Below are 22,458 nucleotides of genomic sequence, written 5' to 3'. Positions count from 1 at the left end.
AGAGGGCAAGTAGATCTCGAAGGTTTCAGCCGAAAAGTACTCGACGAATATGAAAACTAGGGTTTGCGGACAATGATTCGATGATCTTCTCGTCCCTCGACCCCCTTTATATAGGTGGAGCCGAGGGATTCGTGCTATACAAGGATTACATAGTCCGGGACGGTTTCTAACTCATCCCGCCGTATTACAAATAACACTTCCTATTACAACTCTATCTTTTCCTTAAATACATCTTGGGCTCTCGAGTCTTCTTATTCTTCGGGTAGTGGGCCTTCAATAAACCCCGGGTACTATATTAGGCAGGCCCATTTGGGATGCCTATGTCACTCGGAGTGCCGAACACCGTATTGAACCGTGCCGGACAAAAAAAGGCTTTGAGGCACGCAGCTGAGAACTCTTTTGGTCGGCGCGCCCAAATTCCTTTGAGAGACGCTTTGGAAGAGGCGGCTCCAAGCTAATGTGCATTCTTTCATGTTGCAAATTTGAAATCGGAATAATATTTCTCTTCATTCGTGGGACACGGCATACCTTCCAAATAAAATATGGGGGTTGAACAGTTTCGGCTCGCAGTGATGATGAAAACACAATCGGAAGCTATTGACAAGTGTGCCGGCCGACGCCTAGTTGTCGCCGCCGTCTATATATGTGGGGTTTGATGCAATAGTGTGGGGTTTGAATAGTTGCAGCTCACGATAATAATGATGCAAACACAATGAGAAACTATTGACAAGTGTGCGCCGATGGACACCTAGTTCTCCCCGCCTTCTATATCCACCTGCGCACCACCTCGTCCAGCGCGACCGTGGCGGCTCCTCCCTCGGCGAGACCTTCCTCCGCCGCCTTCTGCAGCTCCAACACCTTGGCTCGTACCTCTGCGCCTTTGCCTTTCCCGACCATGATTTCCCTCACCGTGGCGGCGATCTCGTCCTTCGTCTTGGTCTCCGGCATTCGTATGGCCGCCCCGATCCCGTCGGCCAGCATCACGGCGTTCTGCCGCTGCTCGGCGAAGAGCGGCCAGGCGACCATGGGTATGCCGTGCACCAGGCTCTCCAGCACCGAGTTCCAGCCGCAGTGCACCAGGAAGCCTCCCGTGGCTTGGTGGGCCAGGACCTTTATCTGCGGGGCCCAGGACGGCACGAGGAGGCCCACGTCCTTTGTCCTCTCCACGAAGCCGTCGGGGAGGTAGGCCAGCGGGTCCTTCTTGCTCTCGGCGTCGTAGTAGTTGGCGTTGAGCGCTCCCTCGTCGCTCGGGCTCCGCACCACCCACAGGAACCGCTGCCCGCTGAGCTCCAGCCCCAGCGCCAGCTCGTGCATCTGCTCCCTCGGCAGCGATCCCCCGGACCCGAAGGAGACGAAGATGACCGACTTGGGAGGCTGCCGGTCCAGCCAGTCCAGGCACGCCGCGCGCGGAGCGGGGCTGGCAGCGTTGGTCTGGATGAGGGGACCGATGTTGTACACCGGAGGGCGGCCGGGCTCCGGGACGCGTAGCGCCGCGATGGCGCCCGGCTCGACGGCGTCGAAGGAGTTGACGAGGATGGCGTCGGCGTCGAGGTAGCGCTTGCCGTGGTGCACCATCCACCGGTAGCTCGGGTTTGACTTGTCCTGGAGCGGCGCGAGGACGTCCTTCCCCGGGATGGGCACGCAGCCGGGGAGCCTGACGGGCTCGGCGAGGTCCCGGAACTCGCCGGGCACGGTGGCGTCGAGCTCCGGGAGGTGCATGATGAGGGTGAGCCCGAGGAGGTTGGTCGGGAAGAAGAGGTACCTCCTAGGCACCCCGGCGGCCACGGCGGCGTCGAAGGAGTCCGCGCCGAAGAGGTCGGCGACGAAGGCGACCAGGCGCGTGGTCTCCCTGAGCTCCGACAGGACCGCCGTCAGCGCCGGCACCAGGCGGACGCACTCCTCGGACATGAGCGTCTCGATGGCGGCGTCGGGGGCGAGGTCGGAGAGGTCGACGGGCGGCAGGGACAGCGCGGAGATGGTGGGCGGGAGGGAGGCGAGGAAGGCGCGCTGCGTGGCGGACGCCGTGGAGGCGAAGGTGATGAGCGTGGCCGTGACGCCGTGCCGCGCGGCCAGGCGCTTCGCCAGCTCGGCCAGCGGGATCAGGTGTCCCATCCCGGGCGTCACCAGCATCGCCACGTGCGGTGGGCGGCGAGACTCCGCCGTGCCGACGCAGACGTCGTTGGCCTCCACCATGGTTTCTACCCTGAGACTGAGTGAGTCGGGGCCGATTTCCGTGGTGCGGGTGCGTGTGCCGTGTGGTGATTTGGTTGGAATTGTGTGGAGGTTTGGTTGCTTCTGTTGTGTACTGAGGGTGTGGGCGTGGTGGGGTTTATATGGAGGGAAGTGATCAGTGTCGTCTGTACTGTCTCCGTGGTGGGGTAAGTAGGGAGGATGGGAAGACGAGGCAGGCACCAATAATAATGGATACATCATGGTGAGGTCATGAGTGTGTCATGATTACGTGCATGGAAAATCACTAACCCCAGGTAGAGTGGATATCATAGGGAAAAGAATAAGAAGAATATTGTTTCACAAAAAAAAAAGAATAAGAAGAATATGCCAAGTTCATACGATATTCTTTCAATCTATTTTTTCAAAACCTTTTGGAGTAATCTATGTAAATTTTGCTTGCGTCTTTCGTTCCAAAACTATGGATACGAGAAACTCATATGAAACTATTTCAATCCAAAATTTAACTCCATGAAACTAGAGTGTAAGGTCTAATCCATATAACCACGCGACTAGTCGCCAAGGTTTTGCGGGAGAGAGGAGCCGCTACCGCCACCACAATCCGGTCGGTACCCCACGACTCTGGTCACCGCCTTGGCATCTCAATGTGAGGGGGACCTCATGTTCTTCAACTTGTTGCTAAAAGATTGCAATGCAGTGATTTTTTTGGCATTAGGCCTTTCACAATGGGATATATCTTAGCGTGTTATCCTAGGTAGTGGTGTGTTTTAAGAGACAATAGCCCCAATGCATTGTATCTTAAGGATTGTCTCTACATTTAATGATTGTGTTGATATGTATGCATGTGATTGGGTAGCAACTTTTTTTTGCTTATGACTTTGTGCAAAGCTAGTAAGATACAACACCAGTATTTCCCCTCATTAACTACCACAACGGTACATTACGGGGTTGTACCATGGAGCTAGAGAGTTTCTCTTTCCGTGTATTGTGTCTGCTATTGCGGATTTTGAGTTTATGTCCTCGTAGAAGCAATACGGAGTGTTAGTATATCATGTTGTTTTTGTTGGTATGGTCTGTTGTGGCGTTGGAGTTTTCCTCTAGCGTTATGGTGAAGGTATTCTGGTCTAACTCCTTGTACTTATAGGGGACTATTCTGGCCTAAGCACGTTCAACGTTCAAGACTTATCATCTTGTTGATCGTACAAGTGCGCAAGTGGCTATGTCATTGCTCCATTCTATTTCCAATGTTTTCACCGAAACCTTGGGAGACATTTTTTGTTAAAGAGATTGTTATCACGAAGAAGAGGGATTACATAGATTTATTGTAGTTCTTAGTTATAGGAGTTACTTTACAATTTCTTTGGTCTATGATCCAAAGCATGTATCAAGTTTTGAGTAAATTACAGGTGTTTCTAAAAAAAGAGTAATCCATGTAAATTTTAACAATGTGGTTCTTGATACTGTGGAATTCTAAAACTCATAAGATTTTTTCAATCAAAAACTAAGGATACCGTTTTTTTAGCTAACTAGCTTCTCCACTGGCACGACGGACCACTAGGTAAGGCTAGAGACAGTGGCAAACAATGACAAAGATAATAAAATGGGAGGATCTGAAGGTTTGTTTTGGCAATGGTGGCACGAAAAGGGATGGGGAAAAAAGCATTGTTGGTTGTAGGTGGTGAAGTGAAAGAGATATATTGGAATATGAAACTTAACTTGATCTAATCTAATGCAACCTGGGTCCTTCTAGGCCTTCTGCATTGCTCGGCGAGAAAAGCAAAAAAAAGAGAAAGAAGACATTGATATGGCCACTCCGATGTTGGTGAGAAGAAAAGATCATTAAATGGAGAATAAAGTGCAGAATTACGGATAGAACAAGATGACCCAAAAGAAATGAAAATAGAAGGGATAGGGTGTGCGTGATAGGGTGACTGCGTTCATAAAGGTGAGTGTATGTACGTAAGTATGTGTACTGAGTTTCGCAATAAAAATAGAAATAGAAATATGGGGATGTATGAAATATACAAGGTTTGCTTAACCCTGAATTACACATAGTAGGATAGGATCTCTATCAAAAAAAAAAGAAGCGCACATGCGCTGGCCGCCCATATCAAACCGGATGCATGCCTCGCAGCTATCGAATACATTATCAGGATGTTTCCATTTTTCTTGTTCCTCCTTTTAGACTACGACACGAAACAACCTGTGTCACATCGTTTGTTTAATGTTGGATTCCCGATCCATCAGGAAAAGGGAGATACCGACGGCTGTTTTCCTAACTATTCCACCAAACTAAAGCTGTTTTTTTTCTTCAATCACAGAGTTTCGCTGCCGCAAAAAGATTTTTGCTTGTGATACGTCGACAGGTACAGGACATACATACGTACTTCACCACGTCAACAGCAGCAACGGGAATGATTGGGTAAGCAGGAGTCAATCGTCAGGCATGTCGTCATATACTAGCTACTAGTAGCTACACGTACTATTCGATTTGGTCTCTACGGTTTGACCCAGCTAAGAAAATGTTGCTACGGAAACTAGGCAAAAGTAGTATGCACGATTATAAACAGTGGGAGTTCCGTTAAAAAAAATAAACTGTGGGAGTACTTTTCTTAGCTGGGAGTACTATGCATGATTATATGGATGCATGGCTGCGCGTGTGCGGGGTCTTGGACGTCAACGACCCAACAAAGCGTCCACCGTGACGACCAGACGACGACACGCAGATGATTGCCGCACATAAAGCCGTCCAAAGTTCCAATATAACAGCCGTTCTACCTTCCTTCTTTCGCACATTTTTTTTTTCCGAAAATTCCGCCAATCTATTAATAATCATCAATAGTTGCAAACAAAACCAAAAGTAATAAAAATTACAAACAGGTCTTCGGATTACCTAGAGACGACTACCCACACTGGCGCGAGCTGAAGGCGCACCGCCGTCCACGCCCCTCCATCACCGGAGCCAGACAAAGGTTGTCGTAGTAGAGCTTGTTGTAGTAGACAAACGGCAAGTCGTCGTGCTAAGGCCCAAAAGGACCAGTGCACCAGATCAGCAATCATCGCCAAAGATGATAACCGTAGATCGAAAGAGACTAACCTGAAACCACACCAACGAACACGAAAACCGACCAGATCCTATGAGATCCGTCGGACATACCCAAGACGCTGGAGCGAGGATAGGACGAGGAGGACCTTATTCTTACTTCAAGATGTAGCCGCCTACTCGGGTGAGTTTGGGTCTCTTCTTCTTGTAGGTTGTCCGGAGGGTTTTCTGTTTTCGTTAGGTCATGGTGATGTGGCAGGCTGCAAGGGAGATGAAATGGAGCCAACACTTTTCAGTGAAAAAGCGAAAATGGAATACTATCTTTGGGAACACACAAGGCGTCTTATGGCGGAACTATAGGATGCTGTTAGACTAGTCATACCATATAGCAGTATCATGCATATGATACTATTGTGTATTACCTCCATCCTAAAATTTAAGTCTTATATTTTTTGAAAATTAAACCAAATAAAGTTTGACTAAATCTTTAGAACAAAATCTATCAATATACCATATGAAAATATATTTTATTATTTATCTAGTGATATTGAATTTGTATTTTACATATTAATATTTTTTTAGTAAATACTTAGTGAAACTTGGCATAGTTTGACTTTCTAAAAATAATATAAACCTTAAACTTTAGAATGGAGGTAGTGTTTTTACCATATATCATGATACTATTATATGATACTATCTCTATAATACATTGGTATCATGTAGCAGTATCATTTTCTTACTGAACTATAGAATCTTAAAGTAAAGTGGGTACTACAAGATTTGTTTGATATTTTTTTAGTTATGCGTGTATGATATGGTATCTAACTATGATACTACGTACCACTATGCTCTCTCTAGCTCATCATTAATTATAGTGATATGTCATCTTTTTTGTATGCATGACACTCATCTTTTTTGTATGCATGATACTAGTACCTACAATAACCTTAGGCTAGTCATAGTGGGGAGTAACTTAGACTAGTAACATGACATATGTTACTAATCTAAGTTACTACCTCCATAGTGGGTAGTAACTTATATGTGGTGTCATGCATTGTGTCATTTACTATGTTATAGACTCATCTTGTCTTGGGGTGTGTGATGTTATGGTAACATAGCTAGTTACCACCTCACTCTCTTTCTTCATTCATTGGCATGCCATGTCACCAAAATGTTTTGGGTTGCGTGATGTTACTATCTAAGTTACTCCCACTATGAGCAGTCTTATTGTGGTAGTATAGCCTAGTTTTTTTTAACAATTCAGACTTTTAAAAACTTGCCTAGTGTATTAATTTAATATTATATCAGAGCCAAGAGATCAAGTTCAAATCTCGACTAACGCACTATTTAATATCGTTAAAATAGTTGTGGCCTCCCATTAATCCCACGAACAACATGAGCTCTTGTCTGCTTCTCTGGTTATGCAACCACCATTAGCCTCCCCAACAAATGTTAACTCAATTCTGTGTCTTAGAGCATCTCCAGTCGCGTCCCCCAAACGACGTCCGGCAATAGCGCCGAATTTTCGTTTGGGGGACGTCCGGACGAAATTTTCGTTTGGAGAAGGTCCATTTCCTAGCCACGTCCCCCAAACGCGACCTCCAAACAAAAAGCAAGTGTAAAAACTGTGTCCAGCGTCCCCGATGGAGACTCTATACACAGGGGATGGGCTAGGGACGCCGGACAATATTTGAGGGACGTCCGGAGCGAAGCGGCCTTTGGGGCATGCGACTGGGACGTTTTTTTGGCCGGCGTCCCCCAAATCCCTTTGGGGGACGCGACTGGAGATGCTCTTATACACGTATAATGAAGGCTGCTTTGCCTCATGAAGCATCTGGCTATCATGTTCTTTTCGTAAGTAACAACCATGGTTGCGCTATCCTTTTGAGTCATATGGATTATAAAAATATATGTGACTTTCCGTGCGAGCTAGCATGTAATTGGTGTTAATTGAAAAGACTAAGCAACATACTGTACTTGCTTTATTTTTGTATTAAAAACTTTGCTTCTTTGCGAGAGCTTGCTTGGAACAGGTATTCAATAGTAAATTTAAAAAGGAACCGCTAGAGCTCTCAAAGCTGGAGCGAAATATTTGGAGACATTATACAACAGGTTGTCTGGGCCAGCATCATTATTGGGTGGTTGATCAAGCGGAGGAGAGTAGAGGGCTGTCTTTTCAGGAGAGATGGCTGCGAAGAGAGATCAAAAAGAAATTGTTGGTTATGCTACGTGGAAAGAAACGTTGTGATACAAAGATCTAGACTCACATGGCTAAACTTGGGTGATGCTAATACCCATTATTTTCACATTCATGCAAGCCATAGAAGGATTTAAAAAAATGGGAAAAGTGTGGTAGAGCAGGTGCGCTCCACGCACCCACCCCTTTTTTGACTTTTTCTTTTTCATATCCTTCAAATTATATAATATTTTGATTAAATTTTTTGGCAAGCCACTTGCAAATAATAAATAGAATGGGGGGAAATAGTCCGGAATTTTTTTGTGTAAATTTAAATTATTATTCAAAATAAATTCCTGATATTTTTATACATAAATATATTAAAAAAATCCAAAATATTTTTACCATAGTCTAGTTGTTATGTTTGAGTGATCTGTAAAATTTCAAGTTCAAAAATTGTGTGGTGTGAGAGATATAAAAATGAGAAGTTGTTTGAGAGAGGGAAAAAAGAGCTAGCACGAATTTTGATGCAGTGTAGACAGTGTATCTGCGCACCAAGCACCTACTCTAAAAATCCACTCTCTAAAAAAATATTAGAAATCTGAATGATAGAGAAAGTATAGTCTCTACTCAAGAAGAAACTCAGGGCACTCATTTTGAACACTTTGGACCGAGGCTTGGAACTCCTGCATTAAGGCATAGTATCATAGACCGGTACTTCATTAAGATGGGGGCTAATTTGGATAATTAGAAAATTATTTCTCAGATGAAGTAATTTGTCAAGCAGACAAGGAAATGCCTAAGAAAAAGGCTCCCGGGCCTAATGACTTCATTGTTGCCTTTTATATTAAAAAAAATGTTATAAGGATCATCAAGAAGGATCTTATTTAGGCGTTTAAGAGTTTTCACTCGTCTGATGGTCGTGCACTGGAGGAAATAAACAATGCTTATATGCCCCTTCTACCCAAAAACAATGTGTGAACCTAAAGATTTCAGGCCAATAAGCCTTGTCCATATTGATACAATAATACTCTCAAAGTTTTTATCTAGACGATTGGCACCAGTGCTTCCAAATATTGTGGGAAACAAGGGTGCCTTTCTTAAGACATAGCTCTCCATGAAGAATTCAAGGTTATTAAGGAATAGTTAAGCCGTCGAAAATCAAAAGTTATATAAGTGTTCTCCTGAAACTAGATATTGCAAGTCGCATGGCAGTTTTCACTGTAAGTGCTGAAGAAGAGTGGCATTGGTTGTTATTGGCTGAATTGGATCGCCACGTTGCTGAGAACAACATTTACTAACATTCTTCTTAATGGTGCTCCCGGGTCAAAAATATGGCATGCTACAGGTTTAAGGCAAGGAAATGACTTATCACCAATGCTCTTCATAATTGTGATGGATGCCCTCAATCTGCTATTCTCCAAGGCAAAAGAAGATGGGATTCTCTCTCCTCTCTCGGGTGCACATGTAGTACCACAACGGATGCTAGTATATGCGGATGATGGTATTCTCTTTCTAAATTCCGAACCATCGAACGCTAAGGCCACCAAATTACTCTTTGAAATCTTTGGATGTGCATCTGTCTTAAGGTGAGACTTGGAAAAAGGGGATCCATATCCCCAATTGTATTCTCCCCCTCAAGTTTCAGTAATGTTGAGTTCGGTTCTGAATTACCAAGTAAATGATCTCCCCATAACCTACTTGGGCCTCCCCTCTGCATTTTAAAGAAGAGGTCTTTTGTGGTACCCTCAAATAATTTTTAGCCGTTCATTTTAATAAATCCAATGGACCGCAAATCGTTTATACTGCTGCGTAAACCGGACCAGTATGATTTCTACTGGTTGTCTGGCGAAGCAAATTTCACACGTTCCGAAGGGGGCCGAAAAGAGGCCCAGCCCAAATAGAGCCCATCGTACCAGTCGAGAAAGAAAATTCTAACTCTGGGTACGATGCGCGACACTGTTCTCGCTGATCTCCGGGCACGAGCTTGTCTCCGGCGGGCGAGCATGATGTCCTGGCGGGCGAGTATAATATCTGGGGCAGAGGTGAGACGCTTTTATGGCGGCCTGACGAATGGACCGGGGCGCTTCTGCGACAGCCTCATGTTTGGGGAGAGACGATGCTGCGGTGTCCTCGGAGCATGGTTAATAACGCAGCCGGCTGTAAACTCGTGCTAGCTCATCTAACGCCTTCGTATGTACAATACTACCTCCATACCGGATTAATGGGCAATTACGCATTTCGAGAAACAAGTTTGATTACTAATTTGGTCAACAAAATATGAGATATATGCCACAAAAATTATACCGTTGGATTCATATTCAAAAAATGTTTTTAATAATATAATTTTTGTGATATATATCTTATATTTTATTAACCAAATTAGTAGTCAAACTTGTTTTTCGAAATGCGTAATTACCCATTAATCCGGTATGGAGGTAGTAGCTCAGCTCTTAGTCTAGCTCTATGAAATATTTAAATGGGACTGATATTCAATGCTTGCATGCACATGCAAGACTACATGGAAGAGAAAGCCAGCCAAAACGCTCATGAGCAAGCTACAAGCGGGCTCTAACTTTTCGGTTGATGTGTGTAGCCCGGCTGTAGATATAGTGTCGGCTCTCCTCTTTTTCCTTATTTCTCTTTCCTCCACCTAAGATTTTGTTGATGTGGAATACCTTATAGCCAGCTGACTAAGATCTATTATACTTGCTCTCACGAAAGGACTTGGCCTTCACGTACAGCGTCGGCGACTCCGGGCCAACGAGCTCGCTGGTTGGGGCGATGGCAGGTCACCACGAGGGTTGCAGCAGAATGCTATGTTGATGATGGCGCGTGAGAGGTGGATGCCTCGGAGTCCCTCCTCCCGTGGGGGCGTGGTGGTAGGCGACGGCCCTCCTCCTGGGGTGCTGGGAGGATACGGTGGCGTCTTCGAGGTGGATGCAGAGGCAGCAGCGTGCGGTGTGTGGGAGGTGGAGGTGGCGACGACGTCTCTCCTGACATAGGCATCCCCAATGGGCCTGCCGAAGAAGGTAGCCGGGGTTTACTGAAGGCCCACGACCCGAAGGATAAGAAGATTCGGAAGCCCAAGATACTATTAAGGAAAGCTAGAGTTGTAATAGGAAGCATTATTTGTAATCTTGCGGGACGGGTTAGAAACCCTCCCGGACTCTGTAAACTTGTGTATCACGAATCCCTCGGCTCCACCTCCTATATAAGGGGGAGTCGAGGGACAAAGAAAGAATCGAATCATTGTCTCACGAACCCTACCTTTTACATCGTCGAGTACTTTTCGGCTGAAACCTTCGAGATCTACTTGCCCTCTACATCCAACGAAACCCTAGTCTACTACTTGTAGGCATTGACAAGTTAGTACCTTGTCAATTGGCGCCGTCTGTGGGATCTAGAGGCGACAAGGAGCTGATCTCGATGGCACGTTCAAGATCGTCGACTTCGTCGATAGCAAGCAACATCATGGACAAGAGGTAAACAGATCGAAACTGGTCTCGTTGATTTTGTTCCTCACCCGCCCTCCCGTTTGGATGCATATGCGTATCTGGAGGAGCCCATGGAGATGACGTTCGGAAAGTTCCACTTCCGCGTCGAGAAAGAAGGAGCGTATCGTCTCGAAATTCCGATCTCGTCGGGATTATCGGCGGTCGATCCCGATTTTTCAAGCTCAGCATCATCCATCGAGTCAGGCGACGAGGAGATTTCGTCGCCACGCTTCATCAGCACCAAAGCAAGCAAAAAACTCGCCAAGATCTTCAGCGACATGTCCTTCGAGTCATCCGCGGACTCCTATATAAGCGATGACTCGAGTAGCATCGACAGCTTCGACTTCATCGACAAATCCATCACTGTTGGAAAGGTCTTCACCAATCTCTATGATGGTGTCACCAAACCCAGCAAGGTTCAGAATCCAAAATATCATCAGATTTACGCCATTGGAGAAGCAAGTCGCGATTTGGAGGAAACATCAGAGGCTTTCGACGAATTGGGAAATCCATATGTCGATCCCTCTGACCTAAGGCGAGGTTTGGGCAATAAATATGTCGGGCCTACACCACGTATTAGGGTTCAACTCCCACAAGCAGCATGTGATAGAGCCGCAAGAGCTATGGATGGTTCAGAACCAATGGCGACAACTGCTACGACAGAAGAATTGCAGGCCTACCAATATAGGCTCGCTCGAGCTGGAAGAGAATTGGAAAAACAGACAGCTGCTCTGAATAGAAGAAATTAGGCAGCTTCTGCATCAAGCAGGCGAAGAGCGGAATTAAGTTGACAGTCAGGAACTTCGGGAGATAGTCATAGGGAAGCTCGAAGGATAGCAAGATCTCGGCTGCAAAATATACCTGAAGTTGAAAGAGAGACTTTAATTCAAAACCTCGATATGTCTTTTATGTCAATCGACACGAGGGGGAATATTATTCCAAAAACACCGGAAGCAGGATACATGGCAACGCAAGCTTTCATCCTAGCGTCAAGGCCACCTCCCGGGGATCCAAGAGAAGCGTTGTATAACATGGCAATGGCAGGGTGTGGAGCCATGGGAGCAGCGTTCGCAGCCACACATCCCGAAGGAACTGCAAGACAAAATAGCCCGAGACCTACTGCAGCAGTGCAAGATCCACCAAGAGCAAGTGGAGTCAGAGATACGGTGACTCAAGCCAGGGTAGATAGAGCGCGACAAGATAGAAGAGAACATCGGCAGTCACCAGATTTGGCTGAAGAAGACATGTGTGGACTCCCGTGTTTTACGCGACGGGTCCGAAAAACTCGAGTCCCATCAGGATTCAAGTTACCCGATAGTTTCAAGAAATTTGATGGCCTGCAAGATCCCGAGAATTGGCTAGTCGACTACCTCGAGATGGTAAAATTGATAGGTGGAACTAGAGCAACAGCCATGCAGAGAATTCAAATACATTTGAGTGGAGCCGCAAGATCGTGGATAAAGAAGCTTCCCCCAGGTTCCATCGACAGTTGGGACAGTTTTGAGGACGTGTTTGTCAAGAATTTCCGATCAACCTGCAAAAAACCTGCGACACTAGAGGAGTTGAGATCATGTCGACAAAAGCATGATGAATCAATGAGGAAGTACATTCAAAGGTGGAACATTATCAAAAACTCGGCAGAAAACATATCTGACGAGAGAGCGATAGATGCGTTTGTAGCAGGAGTTCGACGAGGAGATTTTGTGGAGGACTTGGGAAGAACCAACCCAAGGACAATATCAACATTAATGGAAATAGCAAACAGATGGGCAGATGGCGAGGATGCTGTACATAATAAACGACACAGATCACCAGAGGAGGACCGTCGATCGAAATTTTCAAAATAGACGACGATTTTCTCGACAATTTTCGAGTTACGATGCCCCTGGCCAAATATCGGCTGGGTTTCGGGGAAACAATGGAGGAAACAATAGGGATGATTATCAAAGGAGTAATGCACAGCAAGGCGACAACAGAGATGACTCTCGAAATAACAGGCAAAATAGCGGGTCGAGATTTCAGAGACCTTTTGTAACTCCCGAAGATATGATGAACGGGCCATGTCAGATGCATTTTTATCTCGACAACAATGGGAGAAGGCAGTCGAGACATCCGCAGAAGGACCTGTCGGAATTTCCAAGCAATGCTACGAGTTGCGGTGGATAGCCAATACACAAACAAGAAATAGAAACCCCCAGGGGCCCGGGAGTGAGATCCACTTGCCACCTCCTCCCGCAATTACGGACGAAAATCGATATCAGCTCGTAATAGCGGCAGCACCAGCACCACCACCTTACGTTGATCCCAACTCCAATGGAGCGGTCTCGATGATTCAGAAAGGCAGGCCGTCCAATAGAGCTCAGAAAGTAATCTCGCGACAGGTGTTCATGGCAGAGAAGATGCCTCCACCAACGATTGAGTACCTCAATTGGTCAGGGCAAGATATTGGCTTCACAATAGCGGGATCGTCCGCAGCAAGTTCCTCGACCAAGGCAGTCAGGACTTATCCTACCAGCAGTAATAGCGGGATTCGACGTATCACGAGTATTCATAGATGGAGGCAGCAGCCTAAACCTTATGTATGCAGATACATTAAGGAAAATGAATATATCTCTAGCAAATCTAAAGCCAACCGATACGCGTTTCCATGGAATTACGCCAGAGAAGCCAAGTTATCCGTTGGGGAAGATCAATCTCGACGTTCAGTTTGGGAGTCGAGAAAACTACAGGATAGAGAGGCTGGAGTTTGAAGTCGTGGATTTCCCATCACAGTACCATGCTTTGTTGGGGCGCCCAGCATATGCCAGGTTTATGGCGGTACCACATTATACATATTTGTTGTGGAGGTTACCTGGACCTAAGGGACCAATTATAGTCAAAGGAAGCTTTGCGCTAGCCGATAAATGTGACAAGGATTTTCATCGACTGTCAGAAACTTTCGGGATGCAAGCAGAATACATAGAGTCCAGGCTTACGACTGATTATGATGTGCTACCAGATGCCGGGAGGCCTAACAAGGAGCTGATACGTCTCCGACGTATCGATAATTTCTTATGTTCCATGCCACATTATTGATGATATCTACATGTTTTATGCATACTTTATGTCATATTTATGCATTTTCCGGCACTAACCTATTAACGAGATGCCGAAGAGCCGCTTGTTGTTTTCTGCTGTTTTTGGTTTCAGAAATCCTAGTAAGGAAATATTCTCGGAATTGGACGAAATCAATGCCCAGTGGTCCTATTTTTCCACGAAGCTTCCAGAAGTCCGAAGGGGAAACGAAGTGGGGCCACGAGGTGGGGACACAATAGGGCGGCGCGGCCCAAGCCCTGGCCGCGCCGGCCTAGTGTGTGGTCCCACCAGGACCCCTCCGAGGCTGCCCTTCCGCCTACTTAAGGTCTCTGTCGCGAAAACCCTATTACGTTCGACGAAACCAGAGAAAACCTTCCAGAGCCGCCGCCATCGTGAAGCCAAGATCTGGGGGACAGGAGTCTCCGTTCCCGCACGCCGCCGGGACGGGGAAGTGCCCCGGAAGGCTCCTCCATCGACACCACCGCCATCTTCATCAACGCTGCTGTCTCCCATGAGGAGGGAGTAGTTCTCCATCGAGGCTCGGGGCTGTACCGGTAGCTATGTGGTTAATCTCTCTCCTATGTGCTTCAATACAATAATCTCATGAGCAGCCTTACATGATTGAGATTCATATGATGATGCTTGTAATCTAGATGTCATTATGCTAGTCAAGTGGATTTTACTTATGTGATCTCCGGAGACTCCTTGTCCCACATGTGTAAAGGTGACAAGTGTGTGCACCGTGTGGGTCTCTTAGGATATATTTCACGGAATACTTATTCACCGTTATGAATGGCATAGTGACGTGCTTATTTATATCTCTTTATGATTGCAATGTGTTTTGTATCACAATATATCTCGTGTGCTACTCTAGTGATGTTATTAAAGTAGTTTATTCCTCCCGCACGGTGTAATGGTGACAGTGTGTGCATCGTGTAGTACTTGGCGTAGGCTATGATTGTGATCTCTTGTAGATTATGAAGTTAACTATTGCTATGATAGTATTGATGTGATCTATTCCTCCTTTCGTAGTGTGAAGGTGACAGAGTGTGCATGCTATGTTAGTACTTGGTTTGGTTATGTTGATCTCGTTATGCACTCTAAGGTTATTTAAATATGAACATTGAATATTGTGGAGCTTGTTAACTCCGGCATTGAGGGTTCGTGTAATCCTACACGATTAGTGGTGTTCATCATCCAACAAGAGGGTGTAGAGTCTAGCATCTATCTATTTATTCTGTTATGTGATCAATGTTGAGAGTGTCCACTAGTGAAAGTATGATCCCTAGGCCTTGTTCCTAAATATCGCTATCGCTGTTTGTTTACTGTTTTACTGCATCTATACTTCCTGCAATATTACCACCATCAACCACACACCAGTCCTGGACAACAAAGCACTTTTCTGGTGCCGTTGCTACTACTCGCATTTATTCATACCACCTGTATTCCACTATCTCTTCGCCGAACTAGTGCACCTATTAGGTGTGTTGGGGACACAAGAGACTTCTTGCTTTGTGGTTGCAGGGTTGCATGAGAGGGATATCTTTGACCTCTTCCTCCCTGAGTTCGATAAACCTTGGGTGATCCACTTAAGGAAACTTGCTGCCGTTCTACAAACCTCTGCTCTTGGAGGCCCAACACTGTCTACAAGAATAGAAGCACCCGTAGACATCAGGAGCGAACCTTTAACACTGCAAAGGATTCCAAGGAGGTGCAGATTCACCCGACAGATCCGAAGAAGACGACGTCCATCGCGACAAATATGGACCTCGCATAGGAAAGGGCGCTCGTCGAGTTCCTCCGTGAGCATTGGAAAATCTTCGCATGGTGTCCAGCTGACATGCCAGGAGTACCCAGGGAACTTGCCGAGCACCACCTAAACTTGGATCCACTAGCGAGACCAATAAAACAAACTTTACGACGTTTTTCGGAGCCAAACCGCAAAGCTATGCTGTAAGAAATTGATCGAATAAGAGAAGCTGGTTTCATCAAGGAGCTGCATACAGAGGTCACGTGGGTCGCAAACCCAGTGTTGGTCCCGAAGAAAAACACTAAAGTCCTTCGCATGTGTGTCGACTTTACGTGTCTCAACAAACATTGTCCAAAGGATCACTTTCCCCTCCCAAAGATCGATCAAATTATCGACTCCACGGCAGGATGTGAACGTCTTTCCTTCCTGGATGCATACTCTGGTTACAACCAGATCAGATTGAAAGAAGAGGACGAGGTCAAAACAACTTTCATTACACCTTACGGCGTGTTTTGTTATAGAACAATGCCCTTTGGTTTGAAAAACGCGGGAGCAACATATCAGCGGATGATGCAGAAGTGCTTAGCAACATAGATTAGAAAAAACGTACAAGTATACATTGACAATGTCGTCATAACATCAAAAAAGGGGGCAACATTAATCGAGGACTTGAAGGAAACCTTCGACAACCTCGACAAATTTTGTCTCAAGCTGAATCCGACGAAGTGTTCTTTCGGCGTCCCTGCAGGAGAACTTCTCGGGTTCCTAGTCTCAGCAAGAGGGATTGAAGCTAATCCCAAAAAAATCCAAGCTATCGTAACAATGAGGAAGCCAACAAAGATGAAAGAAATACAGCAGTTAACTGGGCGAGTCGCAGCTTTAAGCAGATTCGTTGCCAGGTTGAGAGAAAAGGCCTTACCATTTTACGCCTTAATTAAACAAGGAGAGAAGTTCCAGTGGAATGAAGAAGCGGATAGAGCCTTCGAGGATCTTAAACGCACAATCTCGACACCACCAATCTTGGTGGCGCCTAAAGAGAAGGAACCCCTCCTGTTATATATTGCGGCTACACCCCAAGTGGTCAGCACGACACTCGCTGTCGAAAGAGAAGAAGAAGGAAAACTTCATGGAGTGCAGAGGCCGGTATATTTCATCAGTGAAGTTTTATCGCCTTCAAAACAGCGGTACCCGCAGTACCAGAAACTAGCATATGGAGTGTTTACAACCGCAAGAAAGTTGCGGCACTATTTTTTGGCGCATCCGATAATAGTGGTTAACGAGGCGCCTTTATCCAATATAGTAAACAATCCAGAAGCTACATGTCGTGTCTCCCTTTGGGGAATAGAACTTTCTCCTCGGGACATCACGTATGAAAAAAGAAAAGCAATAAAGTCGCAAATTCCGCGCATTTCATCGCGAGTGGATGGAGCTACAAAATACAGGACCTCCGGATTTATCGAGAACCTGGACTATGAACTTTGACGGGTCCAAGAGGTTAGAGGGAGCTGGAGCAGGCGTGATACTCATATCACCTGAAGGCGACAAATTAAAATATGTTTTACGGATGACGTTCCCAAACGCGTCAAACAATGAGGCAGAATACGAAGCTCTTATACACGGGATGAAGATGGCGAAAGCTTGTGGCGCAACTCGACTAAAAATCTTTGGCGACTCACAATTGGTGGCTCAGCAAGTCATGAACCAATGTGACGCGGTCAATGATAGTATGGTGGCATACAAAGAAGTGTACAACGAGCTCGAGAAATTATTTGATGGATGCGAGGTAAATCATATAAGCAGACTGAGCAACGATGAAGCCGATGTTCTTGCAAATATCGGGTCGCAGTGCCTCGCAATTCCACCAGGTGTGTTCTGGGAGGAAATAACAGAGAGATCTACCAAGCCGCAGAAATCAAAGAAGAAGGAGAAGGAGGAAAAATCCTCGGGGGCTGCAAAAGAAATACTAGAAGAAGAAGAGGAACAGGATCTAGTGTTGATGGTGCAAATACCATGGATGCAAGCATACATATCATACATCCTAAGGAAAACAATACCCGACGATCCAGTTGAAGCAAGGCGAGTCATTAGACGGTCCAAAGCCTCTACAGTGATCAAAGGGGAGTTGTACAAACGCAGTATTTCGGGCGTGTTACAGCGGTGCGTCACACCCGAAGAAGGAAGGATAATCTTGAAAGATGTACACGAGGGGATATGTGGTCATCACGCGAGTAGCCGAGCTATTGCCGCCAAGGTTTTTCGAGCTGGATTTTACTGGTTGACAGCAATCGAGGATGCAAAGGAGATAGTACGAACTTGTGACGCGTGCCAGAGATTTGCCACGAAACCTCATTCTCCGGCAGCAGAGTTGACGCCAATACCATTGTCCTGGCCCTTTGCTCAATGGGGCCTTGATATGGTGGGAAAGTTACATAAAGCCTCGCCAGGAGGATACGAGTATATGCTCGTCGCTTTCGACAAATTTACCAAGTGAATAGAAGCCAAACCGATAAATTCACCAGACGCAGCATCTGCAATAAAGTTCGTGAAAAGCATTGTTTTTCGGTTTGGAGTACCTCACAGCATTGTCACGAACAACGGCAGTAACTTTACATCCAAGGAATTCAAGGCATACTCGTGCGCAGGTAGGCATCAAATTGCACTTCGCGTCAGTCGCACATCCACAAACCAACGGTCAAGTCGAGAAAGCCAATGGTATCATCTGCAACGGTATCAAGAAGCGCTTGTTAGGACCATTGGAAAAAGCTCGGCACACATGGCCAGAGGAGCTGCCGAGTGTATTGTGGAGTAATCGAACAACACCAAATACGGCGACACAGAAAACTCCGTTTTTTCTGGTCCATGGAGTTGAGGCAGTGTATTGCCAATAGAGATAGAGCATGATTCCCCAAGAGTCACGGAGTATGATGAAGAAGCTTCTAGAAAGGCATTGGAAGACGATGTCGATGCATTGGATGAGGCCAGAGACGAAGTACTGTCACGGGTCACCAAGTATCAGCAAGACTTGAAAAACTATAATAGTCGACGTTTGAGACCAAGGTCCTTTCAGGTGGGAGATCTAGTTCTACGACTCAATCAACAAAGTACTGAAAAACTAGAGTCACCATGGCTTGGCCCTTACATCGTCACGGAAATCATCGAAGGAGGAGCATATAGGATCAAGGATAAGAAGTCAGGGGCTCCCGAGAAAAACCCCTGGAACGTGGCACAGCTAAGGCGTTTTTACGCTTAGTGTCGAAATATAGTCCTCCTTGTAAAAATACAATGTACTGAAACGCCTGCGAGTTTTCAGACGCACTCTTTTCCTTTTTCGGGGCACCGAGTGGGACCGGAAAAGGTTTTTGATGAGGCGGGCTCGCGATGCTGCAATATACTAAAGATAGACGAGATATATATCTTTTTCTTCAACAGGCTCGGGGGCTTACGTCCAAGATTTACAATATATATTCCCGAAAATATTTTGCCTTGGTGCAAAAACACCTCGCAAAATAAACGAAGATACAAAATAGCGATCAACAAGAAGGCACGGGGGCTCGTACCCGCAAAATAGCATATTCAATATAATTTAGTTGCCTTGGTTTAAAACCTCGCATACACAACAAAGAAATTTACCACCGAAACACTCGGGGGCTTGATGAGGAAAAATAGAAACATTTATTGACTTTACAATATAGAATATGTTTACAACATACAAGAGGCAACTCCTGAGAAAACTCAACGAGTCAATTGCGACCTAGTATATTATCTATGGTCATCCGATTTACAGTACGAGTACTGTGTTCAGCATAGCTACCCTTCACGAAGAACTCAGCGTCCATCCGAAGAAGTTCATCCATCATATCTTCTGCCACAGGGGTCACATGATCATCAATTTTGCCAACATCCATTTTCCTTTTCGCCATCTTGGCCAAACACTTGGTAACAATTTGACTCATGTCAAATTTGAGATAATAGATTTTGATCATCATCATAGCAAACCTGGCGCCGGCAGATAGCTGGGCTCGAACAAATCCATGGATTCGAGGAGCATCCCGAAATTTCTCCATCAAACCAAGAAGAGTGTCGGGTGCCTCGTTCCGAGGAAACATCGTTTGGTAAACCAGGGACAATGTTTTGGTGCAGAAATCAAGGAACTCGCGAACCTGACAGGCGCGGTCTTGAAACCTGACAACTCGTCGGGTCCACTCTGGAGTGGCCCAGAACAGAGAACCATGGTCAAGAGAAAGGTTAATGAGAAGATTTGTCCTTGCATTTACCCTTTCGTCTTCGGCAGCAGCGTCGAGAAAGGAACCTATTTGGCAACGGCACAGGAATTTCAAAAAAAAAGAGGATACAACAAGAAGGCATAAGAAGTTTTGATTTGAAAAAGCATACCTGACATATCCACACTGGCTTCATTCATCAATTCGAGCATAAAATTCTCTCGGGTGGTTGCCTTTTCAGCTTCAGAAACGGCGGCTTCCTTGGCAGCTATGGCTTCTTGAGCTTGTTGAAGTGCAATTTTTTCTTTTTCGGATGCCTTGCGAGATTGCTCCATCATCACAAGTGTTTGCTTCTTCGCATACTGAAGCTGTTGACGAAGTTCTTCCAAATCTTGCGATAAATTCTTACTCGAAGAATCTTCACCAAGTTCAGTATTAACAAGCACTTTCTTCGAGCGAGAAGAAGTAGGCAAAATATCGGAAGGAGCTGGAGTTGGAGTATAGTTATCAAATATCAACTGAAAATAAAAGGTTCGACATCAATCATCAAGCAAAATAGAATTCCATTGATTTTTAGAATAATTACAAGGCATTACAATGGAGCTAGTGGGATAAGTGTCGCCAAAAGCTACTTTGGCGACAGCATCAAAAGGAAGAAAGAAAAAGAAAAAAAAAGGAAAGACAGGGTGGTCTACTGGACCTCCGGTTTGGATGAGCTTGGAGCTGGAGTTGGCTTGCACCCAAGATAAGCGAGGACCTTCTTCGAGTTCGGTTTCGCAGCCTTGATCAGCGACTGCCACTTGTTGGTCTCCATCTCCTGCGTGTCGCCAACCCTAGTCCGAGCCGATATTTTGTTGGCTATCGGCAACCAGGGCAATAGTGCCTTCAACGCCAACCTTCAAACCTTCTTGACGAAGTTTGAGCCCAAGATTTTCGGGAGTATTGAAGCACTTGGCGAGAGCAGGAAATGGCGCGGGTTCTTCTTTCTTCGGGAAGAAGTAAGGGTACAGCTGCGACAGTCCCACCCCAGCTTCAGCAAGACCTTCGCGTGCCTCGTCTCCATGAATCTCAAGGAGAGAAAGCGCGTCAAGAAGGGGATCATTCTCAGGATCTCTAAGTTCATATTCTTGACACATTTTTCCTGCTAAGGCAAAAATTTATTGATAAGTAAGCAAGAAAAGAAAAGTAAGTTCAAGGAAGTCAAAATAGTTTGGGCACGTACTGGCAAAACGACGGCTCGCGACGCCAGTGCGCTTGATAATTGCCTCTTCGCGAGCAGCATTGTTCGGTTATATGCTCACTTAAAGAGGTTTCCGCCTCATGAAGTCTCTTTCGAAGATCTTCGACGGTGGCGGCCTCTCGCCTTAGCCTTTTGGCATCCGCTTCAGCCTTCTTACGACCTTTTTCACTTTGCTCCAGCTTACGAGCAAGTGTGTCGAAGCACGCTTGTTGGCTTCCGCAAGATTTTCTAACAAAATAGTCGACAGAAATCAGAATCATGACAAGAAAAGGAGGAAGACGTCGATTTGCCAAAAGAAGTAGCAGAGTATTACCTTCGGCTTGTTTAGCATAATCGTGGTACCCGACAAATTGGGTACCAAGGCGGATGAATTCCTTCATCAAGGGCTGACAAAGGAAAAAGAGAAGTAAGTGTCAAATAAGGTAAAAAGATCGACAGCAAAAAGTAAAAAAAAACGAAGAGATGAGAGTTCATAGGCACCGAAAAGTTTCTTGCACAAAAAAGGAGAAGTAAGCAACTTACGTTATCCAGAAGAGGAGTTGCAGAGCCACCAGGTTGAAGAGCAGATTCTGTGGTTGGCTCGACCCTAGCCCTCTTTGGCGAAGGGACATGGGGGCTTGCAAGTGGAGTTGGATGCTCGACGTTCTGTTGAGGAGGCGAAGTTTCCTCCACATCAGGCTGAACATCCGAAAAAACTAAAGTACGCGACGTACTCGTTCGAGCAGCCACGTCAATAGGTGGATTTTCTTCCTCATCACCACTGCAATAAAACGTCGACAATATAAGGAAAAACGACGACAAGTATTTTGCAAGATAAACAACAAAGAGTGATAAGGACTTACGAGCTGACAAGGGCATCCAAGTAAGGGTCGAAAGCTGTCTTCCCTTCGGAAGGACCAACTTCTTCGGCTTTGGAGGTGCCGGAATCTTCGACTTCATTCCTCTTCCTCTTGTTCTTTGGAGAAACAGCGGGAGGAAGGGAGTGTGTCGAGGCAGTGGCCTCAGAATTGGCTTCTTTTTCAGAGGAAGCCGCGGATTTCTGAGAACCCGCGACTTCACTCTCAGGGCGAGAAGTACCCTGGTTGTCATCATCGACAACAGTACGTTCTTCAACTTCTCCACCCTCAGGAAGAGGAGGAAGAGAAGCAAGAACAGGGTGGTTCTGAGAAAAAGAAAGAGTGTCGATAAAAAAGAAGTAATACAAGAAAAGCTAGCAAGATAGAAGTCGATAAAAATAGTAAAACTCGAGGAGACAATATAGCAACTA

The 22,458-nt window shown here is 45.8% G+C and overlaps 1 protein-coding gene across 1 annotated transcript; it reads right to left on the bottom strand.

The window, feature by feature from the left end:
- Positions 1-479: 479 nt before the first annotated feature.
- On the bottom strand, positions 480-2,290 carry LOC124698909 (UDP-glycosyltransferase 72B1-like). Its single transcript, XM_047231302.1, has one exon. It carries the CDS (start codon positions 2,191-2,193, stop codon positions 766-768), a length of 1,428 nt encoding a protein of 475 aa, XP_047087258.1. The 5' UTR covers positions 2,194-2,290; the 3' UTR covers positions 480-765.
- Between the last annotated feature and the right edge of the window lie 20,168 nt (positions 2,291-22,458).

Source organism: Lolium rigidum, chromosome 3 (assembly GCF_022539505.1).
Source record: "Lolium rigidum isolate FL_2022 chromosome 3, APGP_CSIRO_Lrig_0.1, whole genome shotgun sequence".
In the NCBI taxonomy this organism is placed as follows: domain Eukaryota; kingdom Viridiplantae; phylum Streptophyta; class Magnoliopsida; order Poales; family Poaceae; genus Lolium; species Lolium rigidum.
Note: the sequence above shows the minus strand (reverse complement) of the source record. Positions and strands in the feature narration are given on the sequence as shown.

Excerpts from the sequence above, each read along its gene's own strand:
- LOC124698909 (XM_047231302.1), bottom strand. The coding sequence starts at position 2,193 with ATGGTGGAGGCCAACGACGTCTGCGTCGGCACGGCGGAGTCTCGCCGC.